Below are 24,209 nucleotides of genomic sequence, written 5' to 3' on the forward strand. Positions count from 1 at the left end.
TACTTGGCAAGGCTGTAGTAGGTTACGTAATCGGTGACAGTGAGTAAATCCACATGCAACAAGGTGCCCTCGTCTACCCTTTCACAGGCCAAGCTGGAGTATCTCCTGCATGAGGAAATGCTAATTTTGAGAAAGCATCCCAACCCAGCACTTGGAATGTTGAAGTGTTCTTTATGCATAAATCATCAATGTACAAAGACCAGCACAGTACAGTATTGGGTCAACTAATGAAGGGCACACTGAACATAGTCAAGGAGATTGAACTTAATATAGCTTCTGTTTATCTTATCAATCTCTCTATCAAGAAAACTGCATCACCCATCCAATTTTAATTTGCTGGAAATACTGTGTCTGATAAGTGTGTGTGTGTGTGTGTGTGTGTGTGTATTCTGTAGCTTGTGCTATTAAAGATTTGTGGAAAATACTTCAAAATTTGGCAGGTCCCAGAGAAATTGCTTCACGTAGCAGCAAAAAATGACAGGTATAGGATATCAGCAATCACTATTGCAGTCTAGCCATACATGATACCAGCAGAACCAAGCAATTCACTGATCCTAGCACAACCTCTAAATATCTATGGGTACAGCCATAGAACATAATTATGTGCTTAATTCACATAACTCATAAAACACTGCTGTAGTCGTTGTCATATAAGCCTTAGGTTGCTCTACCAGACCTACTGCAGAGTATAAAATTGTGCTGCAAAACTATTAGCTACTATATTGTGCCAACAGAAAGAGAAAAGTATGTTATAGTGAGAAACGATGGTTACAGTTTTCTAACTAGCTTTCAAAAATAAAGAAAAACCAACTTTTTAAAGTTAACCCTAGTAGTCCTTAAGATCTAGAGCTTTGCTTCAGGACTGGAATGTGGAAGCAGTGGGCCTCCAACTGGACAACCATTCCCACCATCACTGACCATTGACAATGTTGTGAAGGCTATCTGTATGGTGCACTCACAGTAGTTTGCACCTCTATAAAATGTCCCATGATTATGCATTAGAGCTCCGGATTTTAATATCTTAATAATTGTGGTAGACATGACAAGTTAATAATTTTATAAGGCATATTTCAAGGGCATTATTCAGGGGAAAGGAGCCAAGATCTAAACAGAGTGGTGTTGATTTCAAAAAATCAAGGTGTATCAGTGTACTAAGAGATTTTAAGTATGGCTAAGACCTGCAAATTCCAATCGATTCTACTGCTGTTTGAGGAAGATATTTGTTGTCAGCGTAACAGTTTTTCTTTTCATTGGCTCTTCCAGCACCTGCTGAGCTATTTGTATTAACTGACTGTTGGGGCTTCAGACAAATGGATTATATACCTGTGGATATTGTGCTTCTGTAGAGCAAACTCCCACAGTGGCTGTTCAGTGGATGGATTAAAGCATTTACTGGCGAAATTACATGTAAGCTAAAATAGCGGGCTTGGAACTTTCAGAGAGTGTTATCTCTTTATTCAAAGCACTCTGTACTATGCATTTAAAGCAGATTCAAAGAACATTATTTTCCCCAAAGAATTCTGGGCACTGTGTTTTATTAAGGGTTAACTTTGTGAGGGGTAAGCTACAATGCCCAAAATTCATAGAGGGAAAGGATGGGTTTCAAAGGTGCTTTAAAGTATAGGCTAGTGTGTAATACGATTTTGGTCAACTTCCCAGGTAATTTGCATTTACCAAATGCTTGATCCTCCGCTATTAAAATGTGTAGTTCATTAACAGTGCACCTAAAATACATGCTTTTTATTCCATCCCCACATTAAATAGTGTGGTTGAGATTATCTCCAGAAAGGATGGCATTTAAACAAAAAACACCTCAGAACTGATGCCATGTGATGACAGATAGCTGCTCTGTGATAAGCATTAACACCTACATTTTAGATTTCATTGTGAATTGTCAATTCAGTCCTTCAGTGTGTCTCAGGCTGTCTACATTACCAAGTAGATGGTTCTTTTTCTCAATTTGGATCAAAGCTGATTTAGGGAAAAACTAATCCAAACACAGTATTTCATATGGAACAACAGGATAGATATGAAATGTGGTTATCATTTTGTTGTCCTTCACTTCCCAAATCAGTGATGGGAATACTCTGAATAAGGAGCATTATAACAATAAGCCTTTGCTTCTGATGCAAGCTATACACATTGTGTCACTGGCTAACCTAATGTGCAGATAAGCTGAAGAAACCAGGATCAAACCTTGGTCTGAATGCTGCTTGACAAGCTTTAATAACAACTGATGAAACAGTATTTTTTTACTAACAACTTAAAGATGTGCACTTTGGCTTTGATCCTAAGCACATTTTTTTTAATTTAATCAGCAAGATGTGTCTTCTTCAAGTCAATGTGTCTTTGCTCCAGGATGCTGTTATCTAGATCAAGATGGCTTATCTAAGATGGCATGGTGTCACACAATGCATTTGATCCTGACAAGCACATTTTGTTACTGTAAAAATCGACAAATCTGCTTTTGGTTCTTAGTTATAACCCACACAGTATTGCAGTTGCCTGTCAGAACAAGTATTACAGCATTGCCATTGTGTTCCTCTGGTTTTGTCTCTATTCTGGGATTTGATATTGCTCATAGCGCAACTTATAACTTCAAGAAGAGGAAGAAGATAAAATAATGATCTCAATGTTAGTATTGTGTAACTGTAGAGGTGCTAAGTCGAATGCCTTTGTGGTGATCAATAATGTGGGGAGTTTTTATTTCATCGTATATTCTATCCTGAACTGAAGGTGTTATGATGATGGTGTGTATTATTTGTATAGAGCAGGGATCGGCAATCTGGCCTGGAGGCCAATCTTGGCCCATCAAGATTTCTAATTTGTCCTACAAGGTCTTTTCACCCAAAAGCATGCTTGCCTGTTAACCATTGAGTGTGTGACATCAGCTGATGGGCAGGGTTCAATTCTGCATTTGCTGTGCATGCCACAGGGAATATTTGCAATTCACTTCTAATGGAGGCCTGGGATTTATCACAGACTGCCAAGGACAGCTAGGTTGATACAAAGGCTGACTACAGTATGTGCCTTGTCAGGGTTGTGTTTTTTTGTTTTGTTTGTTATGCCAGTTTGCATTATAGACCACCTTAAATGGGATAATGGTCCTTGATTAAAAACCAGTCTTTTGATAGGTAAAAGGGTTCTGACTGTCTAAAATAAAAAGGAATACATAGTCTGAGTGGCAGAGTATCTGAAGGGCTCATGTGAGAGTCTACATCTGGGAGCTGAAGGTCCTAGCGGCAGCAGGCAGTGGCTATCCAAAGAAGATCAGGAAGCTGAACTCACAGAAGGCTGAAACTGAGGAGGTCTACAGGGAGAACAAGACTCCAGCAGCAGCCCTCCAGAATAGTAGGAGTCAAATTGTCAGCTGTTGGCAGTTGTCCACAAGAAGCAGTAAGTTCCTGCAGTATAAACCTGTGAGCTGGCTGGGGAGGAAAAGATAAGAGTATTTGGCTATTGACTTAGACTAGGAAAAATATCTAGGTAGGTTTACAGAAAGTGTCATTAAAAAATCTAACCTGCAAATATATTATGATATTTTGTATAAGTTTTTAACAAATAATTAATTTGTTTGGCTTTTAAACTTAAGTCTTATATTCACCCCTCCTCTATCTAATAAGTGTTCAACTTTAAAGCTTTTTAAATGAATTTTATTAGCATGCTGGGGGACAGATTCATTGAACAGTCATATATATGCTGATGCTGTCTTGGCCAGAGGTGAGGCTACTAAAAATCTTCACATTTCCAACCCTTACTTTTTGAAAGCAGTATTTGAGCTCAGTGTCAAAACGTCAAGACATAACAAGCAGCTGTCTTATAAACCAGTGTTTTTCAACCTTTTTTGGGCAAAGGCACACTTGTTTCATGGAAAAAATCACGAGGCACACCACCATTAGAAAATGTTAAAAAATGTTAAAAAATTTAACTCTGTGCCTATATTGACTATATATAAAGTAATTTTTCAATTTTTCCCATGGCACACCAGGCAACATCTCGCGGCACACTAGTGTGCCGCGGAACAGTGGTTGAAAAACACTGTTATAAACAATGTTTGGCCCTTTGCCACTGCCTTGAGTCCCTCATCAGATTCCTTTCAATTTTCAGTGGACAGGGAAAAGCAAAACGGATGAGAGAAAAAGTGAAAAAAGGAATTGGTCAGGGCTTGCTTGAGTATCATCCTCCTCTGCCTCTAGCTCCGACAATTAATCCCTGCTTTCCTACTGCAGGAATCTGAATTATAAATATATTGTAGAATAAAGCATGGGAAAATAATATCACTAATTAAAAAACAACACTTTCAGGGCTTTGGAATGTGATACAATTCTTTGCTAAAATTAAAGGCTACTTGCCTTCTTAAACAATGAAGCTGTCAGAAAAGTCAGAGCAGAAATATATTTCACACTGATTTTCCTAGATATATTTTCTACTGTAGCTTCTTTTTCTGTAACAAAAGAAGAGAGAATCCAGTCCTAAATAACTGCTTCAAGATATGAACAGATTACCTTTAGCTTGGGAATACTTCTACAAGTATTCCCAAGCTAAAGGTTGCCAGGAAAAGATGTTAAAGCCCGTTGGTGATTTTAGTAATCCATAGAGAAAAATGGAGGCTAGTTGTCAGTGAGGATGAAAGTGGATTACCGGTATATGTATTTTCTAGAACTCCTGTACTGGCAGTGAGTAATATATATGAAAGAAATTGGGCTTGCAGCAGTACGTTGTTGCATTATATCTCCATTAGCTGCTTTTTTGTTTGAATTTATATTATCATCATCATCGCCATCATCATCATTATTATTATTAGAATTTATATACCGCCCTGTACCCAGAGGTCTCAGGGCAGTTCACAGAATAAAATCAAAATATAAAACCACAAAATGCATAATTAGAATAAAAACAACCCAATAAGTCCCCCACAAGAAAAAACCCCAACACATTTTAAAAGGGCATAGGGTGTCAATCAAATCAACCAAAGGCCTGATTAAAAAGGAACATTTTTGCCTGGCCCCTAAAGGTGCATAATGAAGGCACCAGGTGAACTTCTCTGGGGAGACCATTCCACAGATGGGGAGCAACTGCAGAGAAGCCCCGTTCTTGTGTTGCCAACAAGACTCTCTCCCTGGGCCTCAGGTGAGCTCTGCATGGGCCTTTGTTGGATGCCTTTAATTGAGATTCCTCATTGCAGAGGGTTAGACTAGATGACCTGCAGGATCTCTTCCAACTCTACAATTATATGATGCTGTGCGTCTGTCTATGCAGTTTGTGTGCTGATTTGACTCAGTGTTTCTGTCAGCCACAATTGCACTTGACAACTTCCCCCCCCCCTTTGATTGCCTTTCTCTGTAATCTATGAGACAGCATCAGGTCAACCCATTTGCTACCCTGTCTTACTAACAAATGTGCCAACATGTTGAAATAAGCACTGCAGCCGTGATGAATGATGTCTGCTTCTAATAGGTATCAGTTTGTTAGTGTAGCAAAGTGTAGGCACCAGTCTGGCAATTTGAAGGCTAACGTTGCAGAAGAATGATGCATACACCTCTTAGTGGTGTCTAGGAAACGGTGTTACCAGATGTTTGACCATTCTCATACACCTACAAGAATAGGGCTCACAGGCAGATAGGAATTTAGAGTTGTATAGTGCAACACAAACTTGAGCAGTGAATTAGAAGCCCTTGTTTTGCCTATCATGAGGGTGAATTCTGTTTTGATACTGCAGTTGTTCCAAGCAGCAGATCCAAGGAAGTTTCTGGTGATAAAAGCTGATTATTATTATTATTATTATTATTATTATTATTATTATTATTATTTATTATTATGTAAGAGAGCTAATGGGGAAAAGAGAGCAAAGGGGTAAGAAACCTTTCCCATTAATTTATGTAAAGAGTGTGGAGCAACCTGGTGTAAGTAGACACTGGAGGTTTGTCCCTACATGAGCAAGAGGGCTAGAAAGAGATGGATGTTAGGGGCTGGGGGTGGGTTGTTTGTTCCTCACCTCTGAACAAGAGTTTGGAACAATACCTGAAAATGTAGAAGCTCCTAGATGAGGATTATAAATTGGTAATCTGGCACACTGCCAGAGCTATTTTAAGATTGCTGTCTGTGCTGCAATGGCCAAAGTCCTCTGGGGTTGTTTGTATGTTTCAGAGGTGGCCAACTCCCAAGAGACTTTGATCTAAGAGTTAAAAACTGGCAATGATCTACCCCCTTTTGGGGGGTTCAGGTCAAAGTTGTTGAGCTTCTTTTTATGGGCTGCAGGGCTAAAATGTTTAGCTTTTTTTAGGGGAGCCAAAGTTCTTGGGCTTCTTTGGGGGGAGCCAGTGATCTACCACAGATGTCCAGTGATCTACCGGTAGATCACGATCTACCTGTTGGACGTGTATATTTTAACACACGAATGTGGTTCCACCTCTTCTTACCTAGATAATATATTTTCCTGGGAAGCTTGAGAGCACCCCCAGAAGAACTGTTAAATACTTTCTGAGAAGCCTAGTTGAATCAGCCCTTAGAAAATTTTGAATAAACAAGCCCTAGCAGCTGGAAGCAGTCTGCTTATATGTGTCCTTCCCTTTATTAAGTCAAGTCTTTTATGTTCGTCTTGCTTCCATAATCAGCATGATTCAGGGCTGATCTAGTGGTTGCCACACCTTTGTATTACATAGTTACATACTGTTTGGATGTCACATGACTGACTTGAATTTAATTGGTATCGCACTCATTTGCAGCAGCTCAGCCTATCTGGCCATCAACTGCAAATGCCATCCATGAACTTTGCCTCCTTAGGAAAGCAGACTTCGTTTTTGTGTTACAGGTTTCAACTGGTATTACCTGTCGCGTTGTGCTGTTTGTTGTAGGTAGTTGGTACTAGTGCTAGTACAAGTCATGGCACAAGCTGGTGTGCAGGCTGCCTTGTGAAGGCAAACCCAGGACCCTGAAATAATTATTTTTGTCCAACTAAATGGCAGACCCAGACTGGGATTCAGACGAAGGCTTGAAATTTAAGCAGAAGACTTGTGCAGATCTGCTGGTAAGGAGTTAAGAAATTATGATGGTGGTCAAATGTCTTTAAGAACACCAAGGATTCTCAGATTCTGTCAGAATCATGAATTTGATTTTTTGGTCTCTGGTAAACAAATTGTGAATTTTATTAACCTGTCGTTTTGTGTTGTTTGAATGCAAAGGAGTGTGTGGTTTTGTGGGTGGGATGAAAAGAATCCCAAAAAAGATTTTTGATAATGTCTTTTGTTATTTTTAAGGTTCCTTCTCTCTCTCTCTCTCTCTCTCTCTCTCTCTCTCTCTCTCTCTCTCTCTCTCTCTGTATGTACACACACACACACACAATTTAAATATTCAATTTAATTTTTAAAAATAAATATTTGGCCTATAGATGTAGTGCCCTCTATCGTAGATTCAAAAGCACAATCCATATATGAACCATGCAATCTTTAGGTCAGAATACATTTGCATATTACCTTGAAATAATTGAGGATACTCAAATCACTAATACATGTTTGGCTGAAGTGGGAAAATGCATTCCTTTGAATTGATCACCAGGGCAGTTTTACTTTTTTCATGCTCCAGTTGTATGTACCTTATACAAAGACTTGAAGAGACAGTCAAAAGCAAATTACAAATAGGAAGATTATCTCATAAAAAGTACTCTCGTGGTTTACAAGCCTCAGTCCTGCCAAGTGCTTATGACGGCCTGATAATAACTTGAGACCTTGGGGTGTTAAATGGATAGATGTTAAAATGAAGTGATTGTCTATAAAATATAACTGCAGTGATCAGACAGGGTGGCTGGATATCCCATGCCTTGCTGTGTCCTGAATTACATAACTACTGTAAGTGAACATGTGCAAATATCGGTATCTTTTGATTAAAGTGAAATGTTTGTATGTGCACGCTCATGTTATAGAAAAAGATAAATGACCTTTTAAACATTTTCTTATGGGACACTTGGCATGATGACTAAAATGTAAGGAAAACATGCTACTGATTTGTATCTGAAATGCATACATATTTTTAAATTATACTTCAAGAGCAGGATGACTACTATAAGCATATAGCGTATTTAGATGAAAGCTTAAGATGGAATCGTGCAGCAATTACTGTAGTCTGTTATTAATGAGTTTTCGAAGTTCTCCAAATTATTCTCTCTCTCTCCCTGAGGTAAAAAAGAACATGTAGAACAGCAAGAAAGCCAGAGAGAAGCAGTGCCATTACAAATTGTGCATAATTTCTCATTAAGGGTCTTGATTTCGCTGGGTACTGAATACTCATCACATTGACTTTGTGTGGTTTGACCTCATAGGATTAGAAAATGTGGAAAAGAATATAATAAAGGTGGGAGGTAAGCTATGCTTTTGCATGTACTTTGTTTCTAGTAGCAATGTGAAGGATACTTTTGGTGACTTTGCATCTTTGTGGAGCAATAGGTTCCATGGGGTCTATGGATTCTTAAGCACTAAAACCTTGCTGATTTAGATGAAACATCTAAGGACCAGTCTGCAAAAGGAAATGTTTGTCTTCCCTTAGGTACTATTAACATGTTATGTAGGGCTGCATGTGACATTTTCTTTTCATCCAGATCCAAGTTGAATCTCATGCACAAATTACTTTTTTGTTTACATTTTCTGTGGTACTGATAATGCCAAGGCTGCAGGTTCGATCCCCCTATGGGACGGCTGCATATTCCTGCATTGCAGAGGGTTGGACTAGATGGTCCTCGGGATCCCTTCCAACTCCACGGTTCTATGAGTCTATGATCCATACATATAATTGCTAATTCTGCGATGCCTGAATTGGCTTACAATATCTATTTACTTAGGTGATTCAGAACCAACTCATTACGATCAACTCCAGAGCAGGATGCAACATAAACATATATTGTTACACGTCACCCCAATCTCTGTGAGCAGTGCAAGATTCCAGGGGTTTCAGTCACTTACCTGTTTCCTTTTGGGAATAAGGCACAGCAGAGACTATGGTGTCTTTATAATATATGGTTTATTTGCACATATATACAACCTGAACCTAAATGAAGGGATTTCAGAGCATTCACATCCCAAGAGGGTCCAGCCTCCTCCATAAGCCGCCTCCTTGGATTTCAAGGACAGCAAAAAGCCATCCTCTGTGTCTCTTTCCCAGCCTGTCATCCCCAGCTCACTTGGAGTTCTGTCCTGCCTTCTCGCTGCTAACCAGTTCCAAGCCTACGTCATTCAAAGTTGAAACCCTAAACCTGGCCTTTGCCTCTGTCCACTAGCACCCAGCAAAAAAGGGCCCCCTACTTTTCCTTGCCCTCTGATGGTTCACTTGATGAGCCACCATTGGTCTTTGCCCTCTGCTGAGCTGGCTTGTCTTATCAGCATAACTGAATCCAGGGGTTTTCCGTGTTGGGCAAACTTTAATCAAACCTTGATTAAGTCTAACTTTTACTAAATTCATAACACATTTAGGTGGATTTAGCTCCCCCCCCCCAAACCTGGCAACTCATAACATTTTGATCTAATGAAGCAAAATAAAAAAATTGAACCACCACAACAATAGATATATATTTACTGATTTTGAAATTTACTAATGCTCTGATGTGGGATTTGATCATTGAAAACAGTCCTTTTTCATCAATCACAATTATGGGATTCACAATTATGTTCATGGGATATATAGCCTTTCAAGGAAAAGGCTAAAGATATATTTGCATAAGGCTGACACCACCAGGAGACCGTGTGAGGCAGCCCCCTTAGGCAGGAGGTGCTGGGGGACAGTGAGGTGTTGAAAGGAAGAGCTGTATGTGTCCGTCCCTGTGCCTTCACCCCTCTAAGATAGCCTGGTGCTCTGAGGTGAGGGCACAGGGCACTGTCTTATCACCACTGTTGAAGTAAATTCCAGCCCCTGGCTTGGTTAGTTTTTGCACATGGAATCATTGAATGATGAGATACATGTGTGTTCATGTGCATCTGAAGCCCACAGAGCGCAGTCTCTCATCCACGATAGAAAGGTGCAAATTCCCTTTTCAGACATAAGAACACGTTTCAGAAAACCAAAGCTTTTCATTATACAGTGGTACCTCGGGTTACAAACTTAATTCGTTCCGGAGGTCCGTTCTTAACCCGGAACTGTTCTTAACTTGAGGCGTGCTTTCGCTAATGGGGCCTCCCGCGCCGCCAGCATGCAATTTCCATTCCCATCCTGGGGCAAAGTTCTCAACCCGAGGTACTACTTCCGGGTTAGCGGAGTTTGTAACCCAAAGTGTTTGTAACCTGAAGCATTTGTAATCCGAGGTACCACTGTATAAAAATTAGCAAATCCATTCTTATGGAAAAAATAATAATTTATGGAGGAGAATATTGGATATGGAGAGCTAAAGGAAATCAGATGGTAAGATTGTTATTGCCAATGAGATAAAATGAAATTAACCCTAGTAACTATGTGATTCTACCAAGTGGTCTCTCTATAATATAGTTTTACCATTGCTATAAATTTGGTTTAATTTCCTCTCTTTCCATCTCAATAAATAATACAATGTTCATTTTACATGCCATAGGAGAAATATAAAAATGTTGATTGCCCGAACACCACCTGTTGTCAAAACATTTTGTTTTAAATCTCTTTCTACTTTTTTTATTTTATTTTCTGACACATTTGTTCCCACTCATTTACTTGCAATTATAGTGATAAATTCAGCATTTCATTAGGGAAGTTCTATAATTTACCGGTAAATGTCTTTATGCAACTCGGTCTCTGTTGGATTCGCAGGACATTATTGCAATACAATTAGAGTAATCATATATTAATAACTGTGTTTTAAAATGGTGTGTTCCACATACAAGGAGGAGCTGTAGGTAGGTCACAAATTTCATAGCACATTTATTCTTGCACTTAAAAAGCAATTGCCTTTTAACTCTACATCTAAAAATCCTTCTTACTGAACTTTAATATAAAAGAACATTTTAAAATGTGTTTGTGGAAGGGGGTTATTGGTTTGTGTTTGTTTTTGTTAGGTATTTTGTTTTCTCATTTTGTATTTTTTCTATTGTGAACCTCTCTGGGGTCTTCTAGTGAAGGGTGGTATACAAATTTAATAAATAATAATAAAATAACAATAAATCTTTCCATAATTTAGTTCTCTGAGTGGTGTACAAGGAATTTAAAACACACTGTAAGGACTTTCAGTGGTTGCTCATGAGAAATCAGGCAAACGCAGAACTTCTAAACACTAAGTTCTTTATTGTGCAGATATTTACAGTGGAGCCAAAATAAAGACGTCTAGCTCATCCCTCTGCAGAGTCCGGGAATGTCCGTTTCCGGTTCTTTGCCCAGCATAAAAGGCGCAGGATCCTGAACCCCCGCCTCCCCCCTCTACATCCTTCCTCCCTGCTAAAACGGGGCGACGGAAAGGGTTCCTCTCCCCCTCTTCCCGCTTGGTGCAGAGGCTCTCCATCCCTGCCACAGCCCCTGCTCCCACTTCCTGTCCCCATCTCCCCCTCCCCACTGGAAGAGCGATCGCTTCCTCCGCTGGGGGAAGATGACGAGCTGCTCAGCAGAGACAGGGGTTCCCTATACTGAAACAGCCCCAGGCCCGCTTGCAGCTTCGGCCAGGGCGAGGGCGATTTCCTGACACACACACACACACCCAAAAGCAGTACAGAGCATAAATGTTAACAGCCACAATCAAATTACCCAGTCACAATGAAGCTAAAACTATTCAATAAAAGCTAAAAACAACCCAACTGTGACAAAAATAGAGACAAAAGTGTTAATAATAGTCTATAATAATGTTCATTAAAATGGGAGGATGTTTTTCCTGGTGCAGGTAGGCCTCTTTAGAGAAAGCATTCCTCAGATAGAGAGGGACACTGCTGAGAAGTCTTTGCTTTTAGTATGATAGTCCCTGAGATATAAATGAATGCATGCATACAGAGTCTTTGATGCCTGAAAAACTAGAATATGGAGAATGACAGATATTCACATGTCTCGCTTGAAGTGCCTCTTGCGCTTCTCTCTTGCTGTCAGAGTACATGGGTGCAAGACAGAAATCTGGAGTTAAATTTGTTTGTAATACGGTTTTAAAATTTATTGATGGCCATGCAAGACTCTGGACTTGGAATAGCATTTCAACGTTCCTTTCATCAACTGTGAACAGATATATTCTCGATAATGTGCATTTTTATCCTCTATCCATCAGGGTTTTCCCCTGTAGAACTGTATATATTTAGGAATGGCTTTTCACATTTCAGTCTCTTGAAAATGAATCTTCAACTGAATGGAAGTTCTGCAGAACCAGGGTTTGATGGACTGCATCATTCAGTATTTTAATTTGAAATCCATATTAAGAAGATATTCCTGCAGGCATCTGACTTGATAAAATGGAGAGCATTCTTAACATGTTTTTGAAAGCATATTGAATGTCTTTTAAGAGCAAACAATCCTGTTCCTTCTTGCCTTGTAGCTATGCAGAGAGAACATATTTTTTTCTCAAGAACAGGGTTTGAAAGCAAGAAAGCATAACATTTAGTTTTAAGCTTCAGCCATAGAAACAGCTTCTGCGTTTGAAAGAATCATGCAATGTTAAAGTTAACATACAAATAAAACAAATGGTAAATATCAACTGTAAACATGATATCATTATGGGCCTTGGTGTCTGTGGTGCAATGGGTCACTGTGTCTGGCTCTTAACCATAGGGTTGAGCTGCGGGCAGGATTCCCATGGGGTATCTTCGAACGCTACAATTCTATGATTGTTGATATTAATAATCAGGACTTTATCATACTACAAAATATGTTTTCTTACAATTTTCATTTTTTAGATAATAAAAATATCTCATTTAACAACATGGAGTTTATTATCTTATAGGAAGTTCTTGTATTATCAGTTAGGATATTTTGATCAGAATGAGGTGGTAGAATGGGCTACCACTTCAGATTGCGTGGGTGATCACATTTTCCCCTATGTAAAATACTCCCTACAAAGACAAAATTAACTGAGCAGGCAAAGGTCTTGGACAGAACTTTTCTCCCTGTGCTTTTCTATGTGTGTGTGTGTTTGAAGGCAGTAGTCTCAGTAATGGGATACAATGTTATTTGGAATACCTTTCACTGATATGGAGCTTTCAGCTATGGATAGTGATGGGAGAATCTGTCAGTTTTTGTTTCATTCAGTTCCCCATTTTTCCAACCTTAAGATCAGTTTTCCACATTTCCACAACAGTTTGTGATTTTAAAAAAGAAAATGAAATAAGCCCTGATGAAAATTCACCCGCATTTTTTGGTGAATATCTCCTCTAATATACACATTTGTATACAATTCTGCCTAAAATACAAAAAATCTGCAAATCAGTTTCCTCTGATACAATGTGTTTTGTATATTGTTTTCACTAATGTATGTATTTTTTGTGCACACTTTACCTCAGTGTATGCATTTTTGTACACAGTACAGTGGTACCTCGGGTTACATACGCTTCAGGTTACATACCCCGCTAACCCAGAAATAATGCTTCAGGTTAAGAACTTTGCTTCAGGATAAGAACAGAAATCATGCTCTGGTGGCACAGCGACAGCAGGAGGTCCCATTAGCTAAAGTGGTGCTTCAGGTTAAGAACAGTTTCAGGTTAAGAATGGACCTCCGGAACGAATTAAGTACGTAACCAGAGGTACCACTGTATTTGTGTACAGCTGCATTGAATTGCATTGCAAAAATCAGAAAACCGTATTGCAAAATTTGAAGAAGTGCAAATTTTGAAGGATGAGCTGTGCAGTTCTCATATTGTTTCAAAAAGTGTGGATTAGGTAGGTTCATCTGAATTGTATGTCTCCCCCATTCCTACATATGGGCTGAATCCCTTTCACCCGTGCACAATATTGTGTTTCCCACATTTGCTGTTCTGATTATCAGAGTAGGTTATGAAAGAAAAAGTCAATGGTAGCACAATGTGTAGGAACTGCAAAGAAAAAAAAGAAGAGAGACTAAGAAATGGATGGGATCTTGGCAAATTTAGACAGGATTCACTAAGTCCAAGAGTCTTTTTTTATGGCAGGACATCACCCTGGAATGTGAGGTATAAATCCTTTTTAACCATTTCTACTGCTGACGGCATTCCCATTACTAGTGGGTAACCACAGTCACTCAGAGCATATCTAGATTTAGAGAACAAGGTTTTCAAGACCACTGAGCTCATGGCTTCTTCGCAGGCTCTCTGTTTAGCAATACTGTAAATCACTGGAGTGGACACAGCTCATCCAGCTGTTAATGATATATTGTAGAAGGCTTTTGGCTAGTTCTGTGTTTTTTCTTTTAATCAAATGGGAAAAGGTAGCTGGGGAATGGAGAGTGTGGAATGGTGGAGGAAGAATCCAGCTTCTTCGCTATCAGCCTTTGCTTTCTTTGGGAGATTATCCTCCCACTCCGACAACCACAGGCTAAGAACCATGAATGCAGGCCTGCAATGCAGCCTCCTGAATGTTTTTGCTATTCAGCCCCGGTACTCAAAATTAGAGGCTACTACTAAAAATATGGGTCTTGGATAGGTTTTCTTTATCAGCAAACAGGTTCTATATCGGTCTAATAGTACATACTTATTTGCCTCATAGGAACACTGTGAAAGATAGTTATTACTGTAGGCAACTTTGCGGTCTGTTGAATGCTATTTCTGGGCTAATGTTGTTAATTCTCCCATTATCTCCCTACCACTATGAAAGTCCTATTGTCCAAAATGGGACAGAAGCTGCTTTCATCCTAATGAACACAAAGAAATAATTTTTCCAACTGAGATTATGCCTTGCCTTGCTTACTGCTTGTTCAGGTCTGACCCACTTTAGAAAGGACCAACTCACTTTTATCTGCACAAGTTGAAAGAGCCTCAAAAAGCCAACATACTGCATTACAGCTATGATAAGAAAACACATTGGAGTAAGTGCCTCGTCCCATTGAAGTGTGTAGGATTAACAAGAACGTGCTATTTGAAGGCATAAAATGTCAGGATTCAGAATAGTTGTTTTCTAAAAGGTGCTGTTTTGCATTCGTTCACACACTTAGGTGAAATGAGTGTGGGTGTGGGGTGTGTACACATGGTGCCTTCATAGTCCTGGTATTGTAGGAAAAGTGGGCATTTCACATGTCAATATGTATGCTAAAAATCCTCCCTATGTGGAAGTTGAAAAGATTCTGATAAAGTTTGTCCTTTGGAATCAGAAACTCACTTCATATCATGGTTTCAGGCATTTCAACCCCACCAGAGGAATGGAAGAAAATTCCCCTGGCACGTAGCTCAGTGGTAGAACATGTAGTCTGCATGTCAAAGGTTGTAAATTCAACCCCTTGCATCTGCAGATAGGGCTGGGAACAATTTCTGTCTGAAACTTTGGAGGCTTGCTACCAGTTGGTGTAGAGTAGACAGTGCCAAGCTTGATGGACCAATGGCTTGATTCAGCATAAGGCACTTCATATTTGAATCTTACCATCTTCCCCCTTGTACGACATAAGGATCGCATAGATAGTAACTTGCAATGGGAACAGAGGGACTTTTAAAGCATAGTGTCCAGGCAGCAAATATGTGCACTTTATGATCATTCTTTTCCAGTTATAGGGTGAATATGCTAAGATTACTAAGCTGTAGACATCATTGGTGATCAGTCAACACCTGTACTGCAATTATGCTGCTTTATGCAAATATGCAAATAGATGGGCCTCTCAAATCATGGCATGTTTTTAAATTAGAAACAGACATTAGGTTGATGTCATAGTCAACCACCTACTCTTCCTGAATGGCAAACAGTCCATCAACCATACAAAAGAAAATAAATCTAATTTGTCTCCCTACTAAGCAAAATTTCCTTTGTCTTCCAGTTAATGAGCTTTTGATGTGATTTTGCTCTAAATTAGGAGCAGCTATCGTATGAATGGAACCGTCATTGTAAACTGAGCAGCCTGGCAACCAAGTCATGTCTACCCTATATTAAATGATCAAGTCTTTGTTCCAGAAGTCAAATGTTCTCTAGATGTTTCCACAGCCATATGGGAACCACATCGCTTACCCTGACTGGGACAATATTTTTAAACAACCCAAGTACATAGGTGGGGCTTTCCCATTGAATCCTGTTCAGGCACAATGACAATTCTTTGGGAAAAGGCATGTGCATGCAGCCCCCAGACATGCGGTTGGGCCATTTAAACTTTGTCCCAGATAGGTGGCTGGGAGAATCTGCAAATGACAATGGAGTCACTGAACAATCTGCAGCCAGTAGGTAAGACAGAGGTTTGGACTGGTTTATGTGTTTTGCCACATCATAGAAAGCAAAGAAGATGTGCTCTCCCCAAATGGTAATACAAAATCCCTTCGAATGGACCTTCACTGAAGTATTATGATTATGATTATTATGATTATTATTATGATTATTATTAGATTTATTACCTGCCCATGGTCCCTGATCGTCCAATTAATGTGTGCTGTCTGTATTGACTTGGTTAAAGGAAAAAAACTATGTTATGTGTAAATGAGGGCAAAATGCTCCTAGAAATAGTTGGCTGTGGCAACTGAATAAATGTGTGATGCATGAATCAGAGATAAGTCAGACTGACTGCCTAGAAGGTGTGTCAATTCTGTGGCCTACTTTTCTCATTTCAGTACATTGCCTTTGTCAACTCATTGAGTAAAAATCAACACTCCTTCGTTTCCAGTTGGTTGGGTGATGATTGTAAGGGAAGTAACACCAAGTTACAGTGGTTGGCTTAGATTAGTTCAGATTGGCACATTTAGCCGGGATAGGCAACTGTGTGTTTGTGTGTGACTCAGTGAAATCTGACCAGGCTTGCTGTAGTGAAATTGGCAGCCAGGTGAATGTGTCTTCAGTATGACATGCCTGATGTTATCTTGCTGTTTTTGTTTCAGAACTTCCTGCTTTGCAGCTCACAAACTTTGCCACAGCTTTGTGTACTAGAGAGATACATTCGCATTTACTTATTATATTTATAAAACCATAAATATGGCAATCATTTCTGAACATAGGAATGATTCTGATGGGAATCTTCTATTGTGTTCCACCACAGAAGTACGTTTGTTTAAACGTGATCGGCACATAGGGTAGGGCTGCCATATTTCAAACAGTGAAAATCTGGACAGAAGACAGAAAAGTTGTTGTTGTTTTTTGGCAAAGTTGTCTGCCTAGATACTTCAAGAGACAGCAGTATTCCAGATATGTCCAGGAAATTCCAGAAGTATGGCAACCTTCACCATATCCTGGCACTACCTTGAAAGAGGTATATGATGAGATGTCTGGGGCAACTTTCTACAAGCAAACACAGCATTTGCTTGTCCTCCCCTATATAAACTCTACCAACCCATGCATAACCCCCCATGCCCTCGCTTTTTCATGTTTATATAAATAATTTCCAACTGGAGTTTCTTCTCCCAAAGGAACAACAAATTAAAAACTAATACTTATCCAGTCATGTATGAGACAGTTGTAGATCAGCTGATCCATCTGAGATTAGGATCTCTTCTAAGGGTTTGCTTCCTCCACTTCCCTGGTATTATGTTACCCACTCTAAGGTCTTTATTCCCCTCAGAAGAAACACATCTATTGCCTAGGAAATGGGAACTCAATAGAACGTAACTGATATGATGTTTAGGTACCCTGGAGATTTCCTGAACTTCTCTAGGTTACCCATGTGATGCACTTACTCCCTAGAGTCATGAACTCTCTGCACTGAGCACACACTAACAAAATGAGATTCTATGAAAGGTCAGAAAGTATAATAGTGAAGATCGTAAATGGGAGACTGGAGGGGGGGATTGACCACAAATGAATGTGTATACAAAAAGAGGAAATTCTTCATTGCAAACTGCTTCCTATACATCAGGGGTGGCCAACTCCCAAGAGACTGTGATCTACTCACAGAGTTAGAAACTGACACTGATCTACCCCCTTTTTGGGGGGTTCAGCTCAAAGTTGTTGAGTTTTTTAGGAAGGAGGAAAGCTCCTTTTTGGGGGGTTCAGGGCAAAAATGTCAAGCTTTCCTTAGGGGAGCCAAAGTTGTTGAGCTTCTTTGGGGGGAGCCAGTGATCTACCAGTGATCTACCACAGGCGGCCAGTGATCTACCGGTAGATCACGATCTACCTGCTGGGCGTGCTTGCTATACATGAAAGGTGCAGAGCCTTTGGCCTTCCATGTTATTGGGACTCCCAACTCCCATCAGCCCCGGTGAGCATGGTCAATAATCTGTGATGATGGGAGTTGTAGTCCAACATCTGGAGGGCCACAAGTTTCCAACCCCTGCTATACACTGAGGAAAAACAATGTTCTACTAAGCACTAGCTTGGAACAGTGGTGGTCAGAGTGGTGTACGTTAAAACCAGTAAAGCAATATGAACAAACAGTAACAAAACTCACAGCAGCCAAAATATCTGAGGGCAGTTTTAATTTCCAATGTAAAAACACGCAATGAGCTGAGCAATATAAATCTCCAGGGGGTGGGGGGAGAGTTCTATTGGATGGTTAATGTATACCTACCGGTACTCAGGACATCTGTGAACTTTTCATCATTTTAAATGTACAACAGTGCATATATTATAACAATAAGCATAAAAGTTAAAAACATCCACATCAGTTCCAGTTAAACATTCTTCCATCTAGTGATCCCTGGTTGACAGGGACAGTATTCTTTGGCCACCAGATGCCTGGGTATATGGGGAGGTTTTCAAATTCCTCCTGAAAATTAATAATTATGGGAACCAGAACACTTCACTGGGGAGGGCAATCCTCAAATGGGGAACCACCACTTTAAAGGCTCAGGAAAGGAATACTGTATTAGAGACTAGGTGGTAGTTTTCTAAAACTTGGATCTAGGGAAGACCTTGTCACTGCTTCTTTCAAGGTTGTGGGCATAACTCTCTCCTCCAATGAGGCACTGACCACTCCTTTGTGCCATCCAGTCAACCTCCTCCTGCTAGATTTTATGAGCCATAATGGAACAAGAGGGCACATTGTTTGACTCATTGCTGCGAGCATCATATCCACATCCTCAGGTTGCAACAGCTGAAATTGATCCCACTAGGTGTAATTCTCTGATGCTCTAGACATCCAATGAACATGAACCAATTATGGCAACAAGTTCAGCATGGATCTGAATGATTTTGCTCTCAAAGTGATTTGCAAAGCTCTCATAATGTAGTGCATTCACAGTGATGAAAGGAAGGTGCCTTAACAGTGCACTCACTTTACTGCCAGTGAAACTCCCAGGTGCTCTAATTGCCTTATGACATCAGAAGAATGTGTTATCTAGGCAAAACTAAATCTAAGTCCAAATACTCAACTCTAAATTTACTGATGTCATGATAAATGAGCTGCAAGTTTGTGTCAAGAGTTCAGAAGGCGTTCCATTTTCAAAGAATTTCAACCAAAGCAACATAAGCTAATTTTAAAGAGTGACTTCTATTAGGACTTACATTTCACAGAGCTCATGAATCACTTTGTCTAGCTGCAGTGGGATCCAACTAATGGCTTAAAGCCAGACTAAATTAGTCAGGGTTTAGTCCCATCAAAATCATTGAGACTAAAGCATGAATAACTGGATCCAACTGAGTGTGTTTAGTTCAAAGCTTTCCAAACTGTGTGTAGTGACATGTTAGTGTGTTAGCTGCAGTGTGTAGGTGTGTAGCACAAACCCACCTGGAAAGGGGATAGTTTAACCTCAAGTTTGCTAGTAAAACTGAATTACTGTGTTGCGAAATGATGCATGTCTAAAAAGTGTGTCACCAGCATGAAAAGTTTCGAAAGCTATGGTTTAGTTGGTGGGATAATAAGGTAACACTTTCAAAGAATGTTTTTGGTAGGTGAAACCAAGTCTCTGTGGTCTTGGTAAGTGCTTAATGTGGCATCTGCACTGAACCCAGTAATTTGGTGTTAATGTTTAAAGACTGATTATGAGTAACCACAGATGAATAAGGCCAGGTAATGTACTTAGATAATCATAATATATCTGTTCATTTAAGACACTTTATTTTAATTATGTGCACTTCACTGAAAAGACTCTTAAAATTTGTTAAGAACAGGAGGATACTTAACCCAAACTCAACAAACAAAAGAATAAGGATACATAAATCGAGACACTTAAAAATAGATATTTAAACCTGTAAGAGAAGCAGAATGGTTAAAGAACACAAAATGTTCAGGTATCATGTACTTTGATCCTTCTTGTTTTATGTCTTTACCATACTGTACGTTGGTGGTTTCTGTCAGGTTTGTTTAAGTATGGACTTTTTTACCTTAGTACAAAGAAGTAGATAATAATCTTCAGGTGCTTTCCCACTCTGTGCTGCCTTGATAAATTTGAATGAGTTAAAATGTTTTGACTGCTGCCAGTTAATTTTGTTTGCATTTTTTCCCACACAAAGCAGTCCTTCCACTGAAAGCTGTTACCTAGCACTTGGATCTGCATAGTGGTGCCCCGCTAGACGAATGCCTCGCTAGACGAAAAACTCGCTAGACGAAAGGCATTCGCTAGTGGAAGGCTGCCCCGCAAGACGAAAAAGTCTATGGGGCTGCCTCGCAAGACGAAAAATATATTTTTTTCTGCCGCGAAAACTAGCGGTTTGCATTGGTGCTTTGCTAGACGAAAAAATTGCTAGACGAAGACACTCGCAGAACGAATTATTTTCGTCTAGCGAGGCACCACTGTATGGTCCATGAAGCATCCTGCCCAACCTTTGTCAATATAAGATGTGTAACCATGCAAGCTGTGTTAAAGGAGTGAGGGAAGGTGTGGTGCATGAATTTTGTCCTGTTCTGAGCCTCTCCATGGATGACTAAACTCCTTTCTATGTGACATAGTTTCCTCAGTATCAATATGTCTTTTAAAAACCCACCTTTCTCTTCCATCTGCTTCCCTTTCTGTTGATTGGAGATAGGGTTGCCAAATGCGAGAAAGGACAGGACTCCTGCACCTTTAGTAATCGTTGTGGAGCAGAGAGAATTTCAGCAAGAGTAGCTTCCATGATAAGCTACCCTGGAGCAGTTCTTGCAGGGGAGAGGGCTCAGCAGAGGAGGGAAGCAGGTAAGGGGAGGGAGGACAGGAAAGGGAAGTACCATTTGTGCAGGTGGAAGTCCATGTTTAAGAAAGTTTTTAACCTGTGATATTTTAATGTATTTTTAATCTTTGTTGGAATCCACCCAGATGGGCGGGGTACAAATAAATTATTATTATTATTATTATTATTATTATTATTATTATTATTATTATTGCCACAAGTAGGATGCCACCATTAGATGTCATTCTAAATACATCTCCAGGTGGTGTACCAGCTGCTACTTTTCATGGAGAAAACAGCTCTGGCCACTGCCACATATGCTTTTAGCTAGATTTGGTTATGCACATACAAGGGGCTGCCTTTCAGGAATGTTTGGAAACTACAGTACACTACAGTTGTGCATAATGCTGTAGCCAGGAAGTTATCAGGGCTTTGTTATTTTGCCAGTACCGTTAGGTCTGTATTGGACTTTGGTATATTTTCAAGCTTATAAGCTTTAAAAAGTCCTATAGAGCTTGGGCCCAGAGTATTTACCGTAATAACAATCTGCTTCTGGTTGATTCTGCCTGCCTAGTGGGCTCATTGCAAGCTGTCCCATAAAACTTTCCCTGCTGTTTTACACACACACGCATGCTTTTTTTCCTTAAATTTTTTTTTAGGTGTACTCTCATTTTGACTCAAGAAAATCACAATTTTATAGTTCAAATGGGGAAAAGTAAATACAGTAAATGGACAAAAGTACAAAGATTCACAAAATGTTTAGGGGTTGGGTATCCCTGCTTCCCCCCAGTAAAAAGTAGCATGGATGGCAATTTCACCACTTAATCCTCCCATCACCCAAAATAAATTAGGAGGAACTGCTTAACTAAGCCTGAATGCAAAGGGTTAAGCAGCCACTCCCCCATGCTCCAAACATGCTGCTTTATATTTAAAAACAAAAACAAAAAAGATTGGGAATAGTTACATAAAACTGTATTTGATGCATAGTTTGGCCTCAATCAATATTTACTTCTTTTGAATCTATTTATATATCCTATCAGTTTTATATTCCCAGGGCACTTGATGGTATAAAACTGTATAAAACAGTATAAAACTGTTAAAATATAAATCTAAAATTAAAATTTGGAGTGAAGTGTCATCAATATGTAGATGCTCCCAGCTCTTTCTCTCTGTTCCATGTGAATCTGGAGAGGCATTTGAAGTGCTAGACCAGTGCTTGGAGGCAGTGAGGCGCTGGATGTGGCCCAATAAATTGAGACTGAAACCTGGAAAGGCCAAGGGGCACTTGAATACAGCATTTTAATTTATGAATAGGTAGTCGTTGAGCTTTTTTTTCACAAAAATGCCAAAAAAATAACCCCTTGATTTTTTGATTGACTTGCCTAAGATCCAGGACAAAGCGCTGCCTTTTGGAAATTCCCCCTGGACATCAATTCTGCCTTCAAAATCCCAGTAATGTACCCGGTAATGTCCAGGAAAATCTGGACATATGGCAGCCCTCTCATATGGAGACAGGTGGTACTTCAAAGAATTTGAATTGGACTAGCAATTTCAAATACACACCAATGGCCTATTTATTCAATCTTTCCCTACCTATATACACTTAGGAGCAACATCTGCACCAGCCATGTCCATGTCATAGGAACATGGAAAGCTGCCTTATATTGGGTCAGATCAATGGTCCATCTAGCTTAGTATTGTCAACAACGGCCGGCAGCAACTTCCCAGGGTTTCAGGTAAGGGACATTTCCACATCTATCTGGAAATGCCCGAGTTGAACCTGGGAACTTTTGCATGCAAAGCAGATGCTCTACAACTGAGCTATGGTCCTTTCCTGTCATCACAACAGAACAGACAATATGGTGTAATGCAGCTTCCAAATATAGCATACAGCCAGTATGTACAGGTGCCCACAGGTAGACTATAGCTCAGAAGATACCGGTAGGTCATGCGACTCAAGGCTGTCTCTGTCTGGTTCCATGTTGTGAACACTTAAAGATCACAAGGGGGAGCTCTGAGACGCCACTTCCCAACTCTGGTTGGGCAGGGGACATTAAAATACTGCAAATGATTTTTAGTTGAATGTATTTAGGTTTTTAGTACTGCTTTATCTATAGTAGATATACTATGGTGGCCTGATTTAAACTAATTTGGGACTTTTCTGAAGTTCAAAACAGAAAAGTGAAATTCAAAGCTTTTACTTGGAAGAATTTTTTTGTCTAAATCAAGTGGGGTTGAAAATATATTTCAGTGTAAATGTGTTTCAGGCAGAAATACAATGAGTATGTTTCTGAAATCATCTGTTGAATCAGACATGTGATGTTACATAGGATAAGAACTAGCAAGAAACTTTAACCAACAGCAATTCATGACAGTTTCCCCGACAATGGTTTTATCTCTGCTACTGCAGAATATGTAATCTAAAATTGTTTTGCATTTCATATGCATGTCTCCAATATGTTGTAATCTGGCCACTGTTGATGGCTGACTTGTGTCATATTTCTATGATAACTGTAGAAGAACAAATGTAGTTTAATATCTGAGAGAGGGAACACAATTCTTTGGATGGTTAAGATTTACAGGAGAAAATCTGCAAGTGGTCTGTCTTGTAAGAAAACTAGGCTTTATGTCATATCATTCTGATTTTCTTGCTTGACTGAATTTTGCTATTACTTATCACATGTATAGCGCTTGGTCTCCAATGCATGACATAACTACCATCATTCTCATTTCAAAAAAATATCTCTGTGTGTATGTGTGAAAGAGAGAGAGAGAGAGAGAAATGTTGATGAGCTCATTGGTTAGGATTTGAAACTACACTCTCTGTGCCAAGTCCTGTTCTTCATATACTAAAAACATTTGGCTTACACAGATTTCTATTATTGAAAGGAAAATAATGGGAGCATCAATTATTGCTGTCAGTCTTTTGTACTCTGCAAAATACTAACATCTACAGTCTGAAAATTGCATAACTGAGTGCAGGATTGCAACACGAGGTGTGTTGCAAAGTGTCTGTATGTTGACACATTCTCAAATTTATCAATGGATGTGCAACTTTGTTCCCCTACAAATCATCTACAGGATGACTTCATCGCTCAGAAAATGTTTGTAAGTAAAATATTACAGATGGAGTATCTGGGATTTTCAGTATTTAATCACTGCAATACTTCTTTTCAGGAATTATT

The 24,209-nt window shown here is 39.5% G+C and overlaps 1 protein-coding gene across 3 annotated transcripts in view; it reads left to right on the forward strand.

The window, feature by feature from the left end:
• TMCC3 (transmembrane and coiled-coil domain family 3) overlaps positions 1-24,209 on the forward strand; it is a 92,414-nt gene that overhangs the window by 18,042 nt on the left and 50,163 nt on the right. The window contains exon 1 of one of the 3 annotated variants that reach the window (XM_033162123.1): positions 6,888-7,027. The exons of the other annotated variants lie outside the window; for them this stretch is intronic. Coding sequence (XP_033018014.1) covers positions 6,959-7,027 — 69 coding nt within the window. The 5' untranslated portion in view covers positions 6,888-6,958. Of the gene's footprint in view, positions 1-6,887; positions 7,028-24,209 lie in introns of those variants that run through there. 3 annotated transcript variants of the gene reach the window in all.

This window comes from Lacerta agilis, chromosome 10 (assembly GCF_009819535.1).
Source record: "Lacerta agilis isolate rLacAgi1 chromosome 10, rLacAgi1.pri, whole genome shotgun sequence".
Lineage (NCBI taxonomy): Eukaryota > Metazoa > Chordata > Lepidosauria > Squamata > Lacertidae > Lacerta > Lacerta agilis.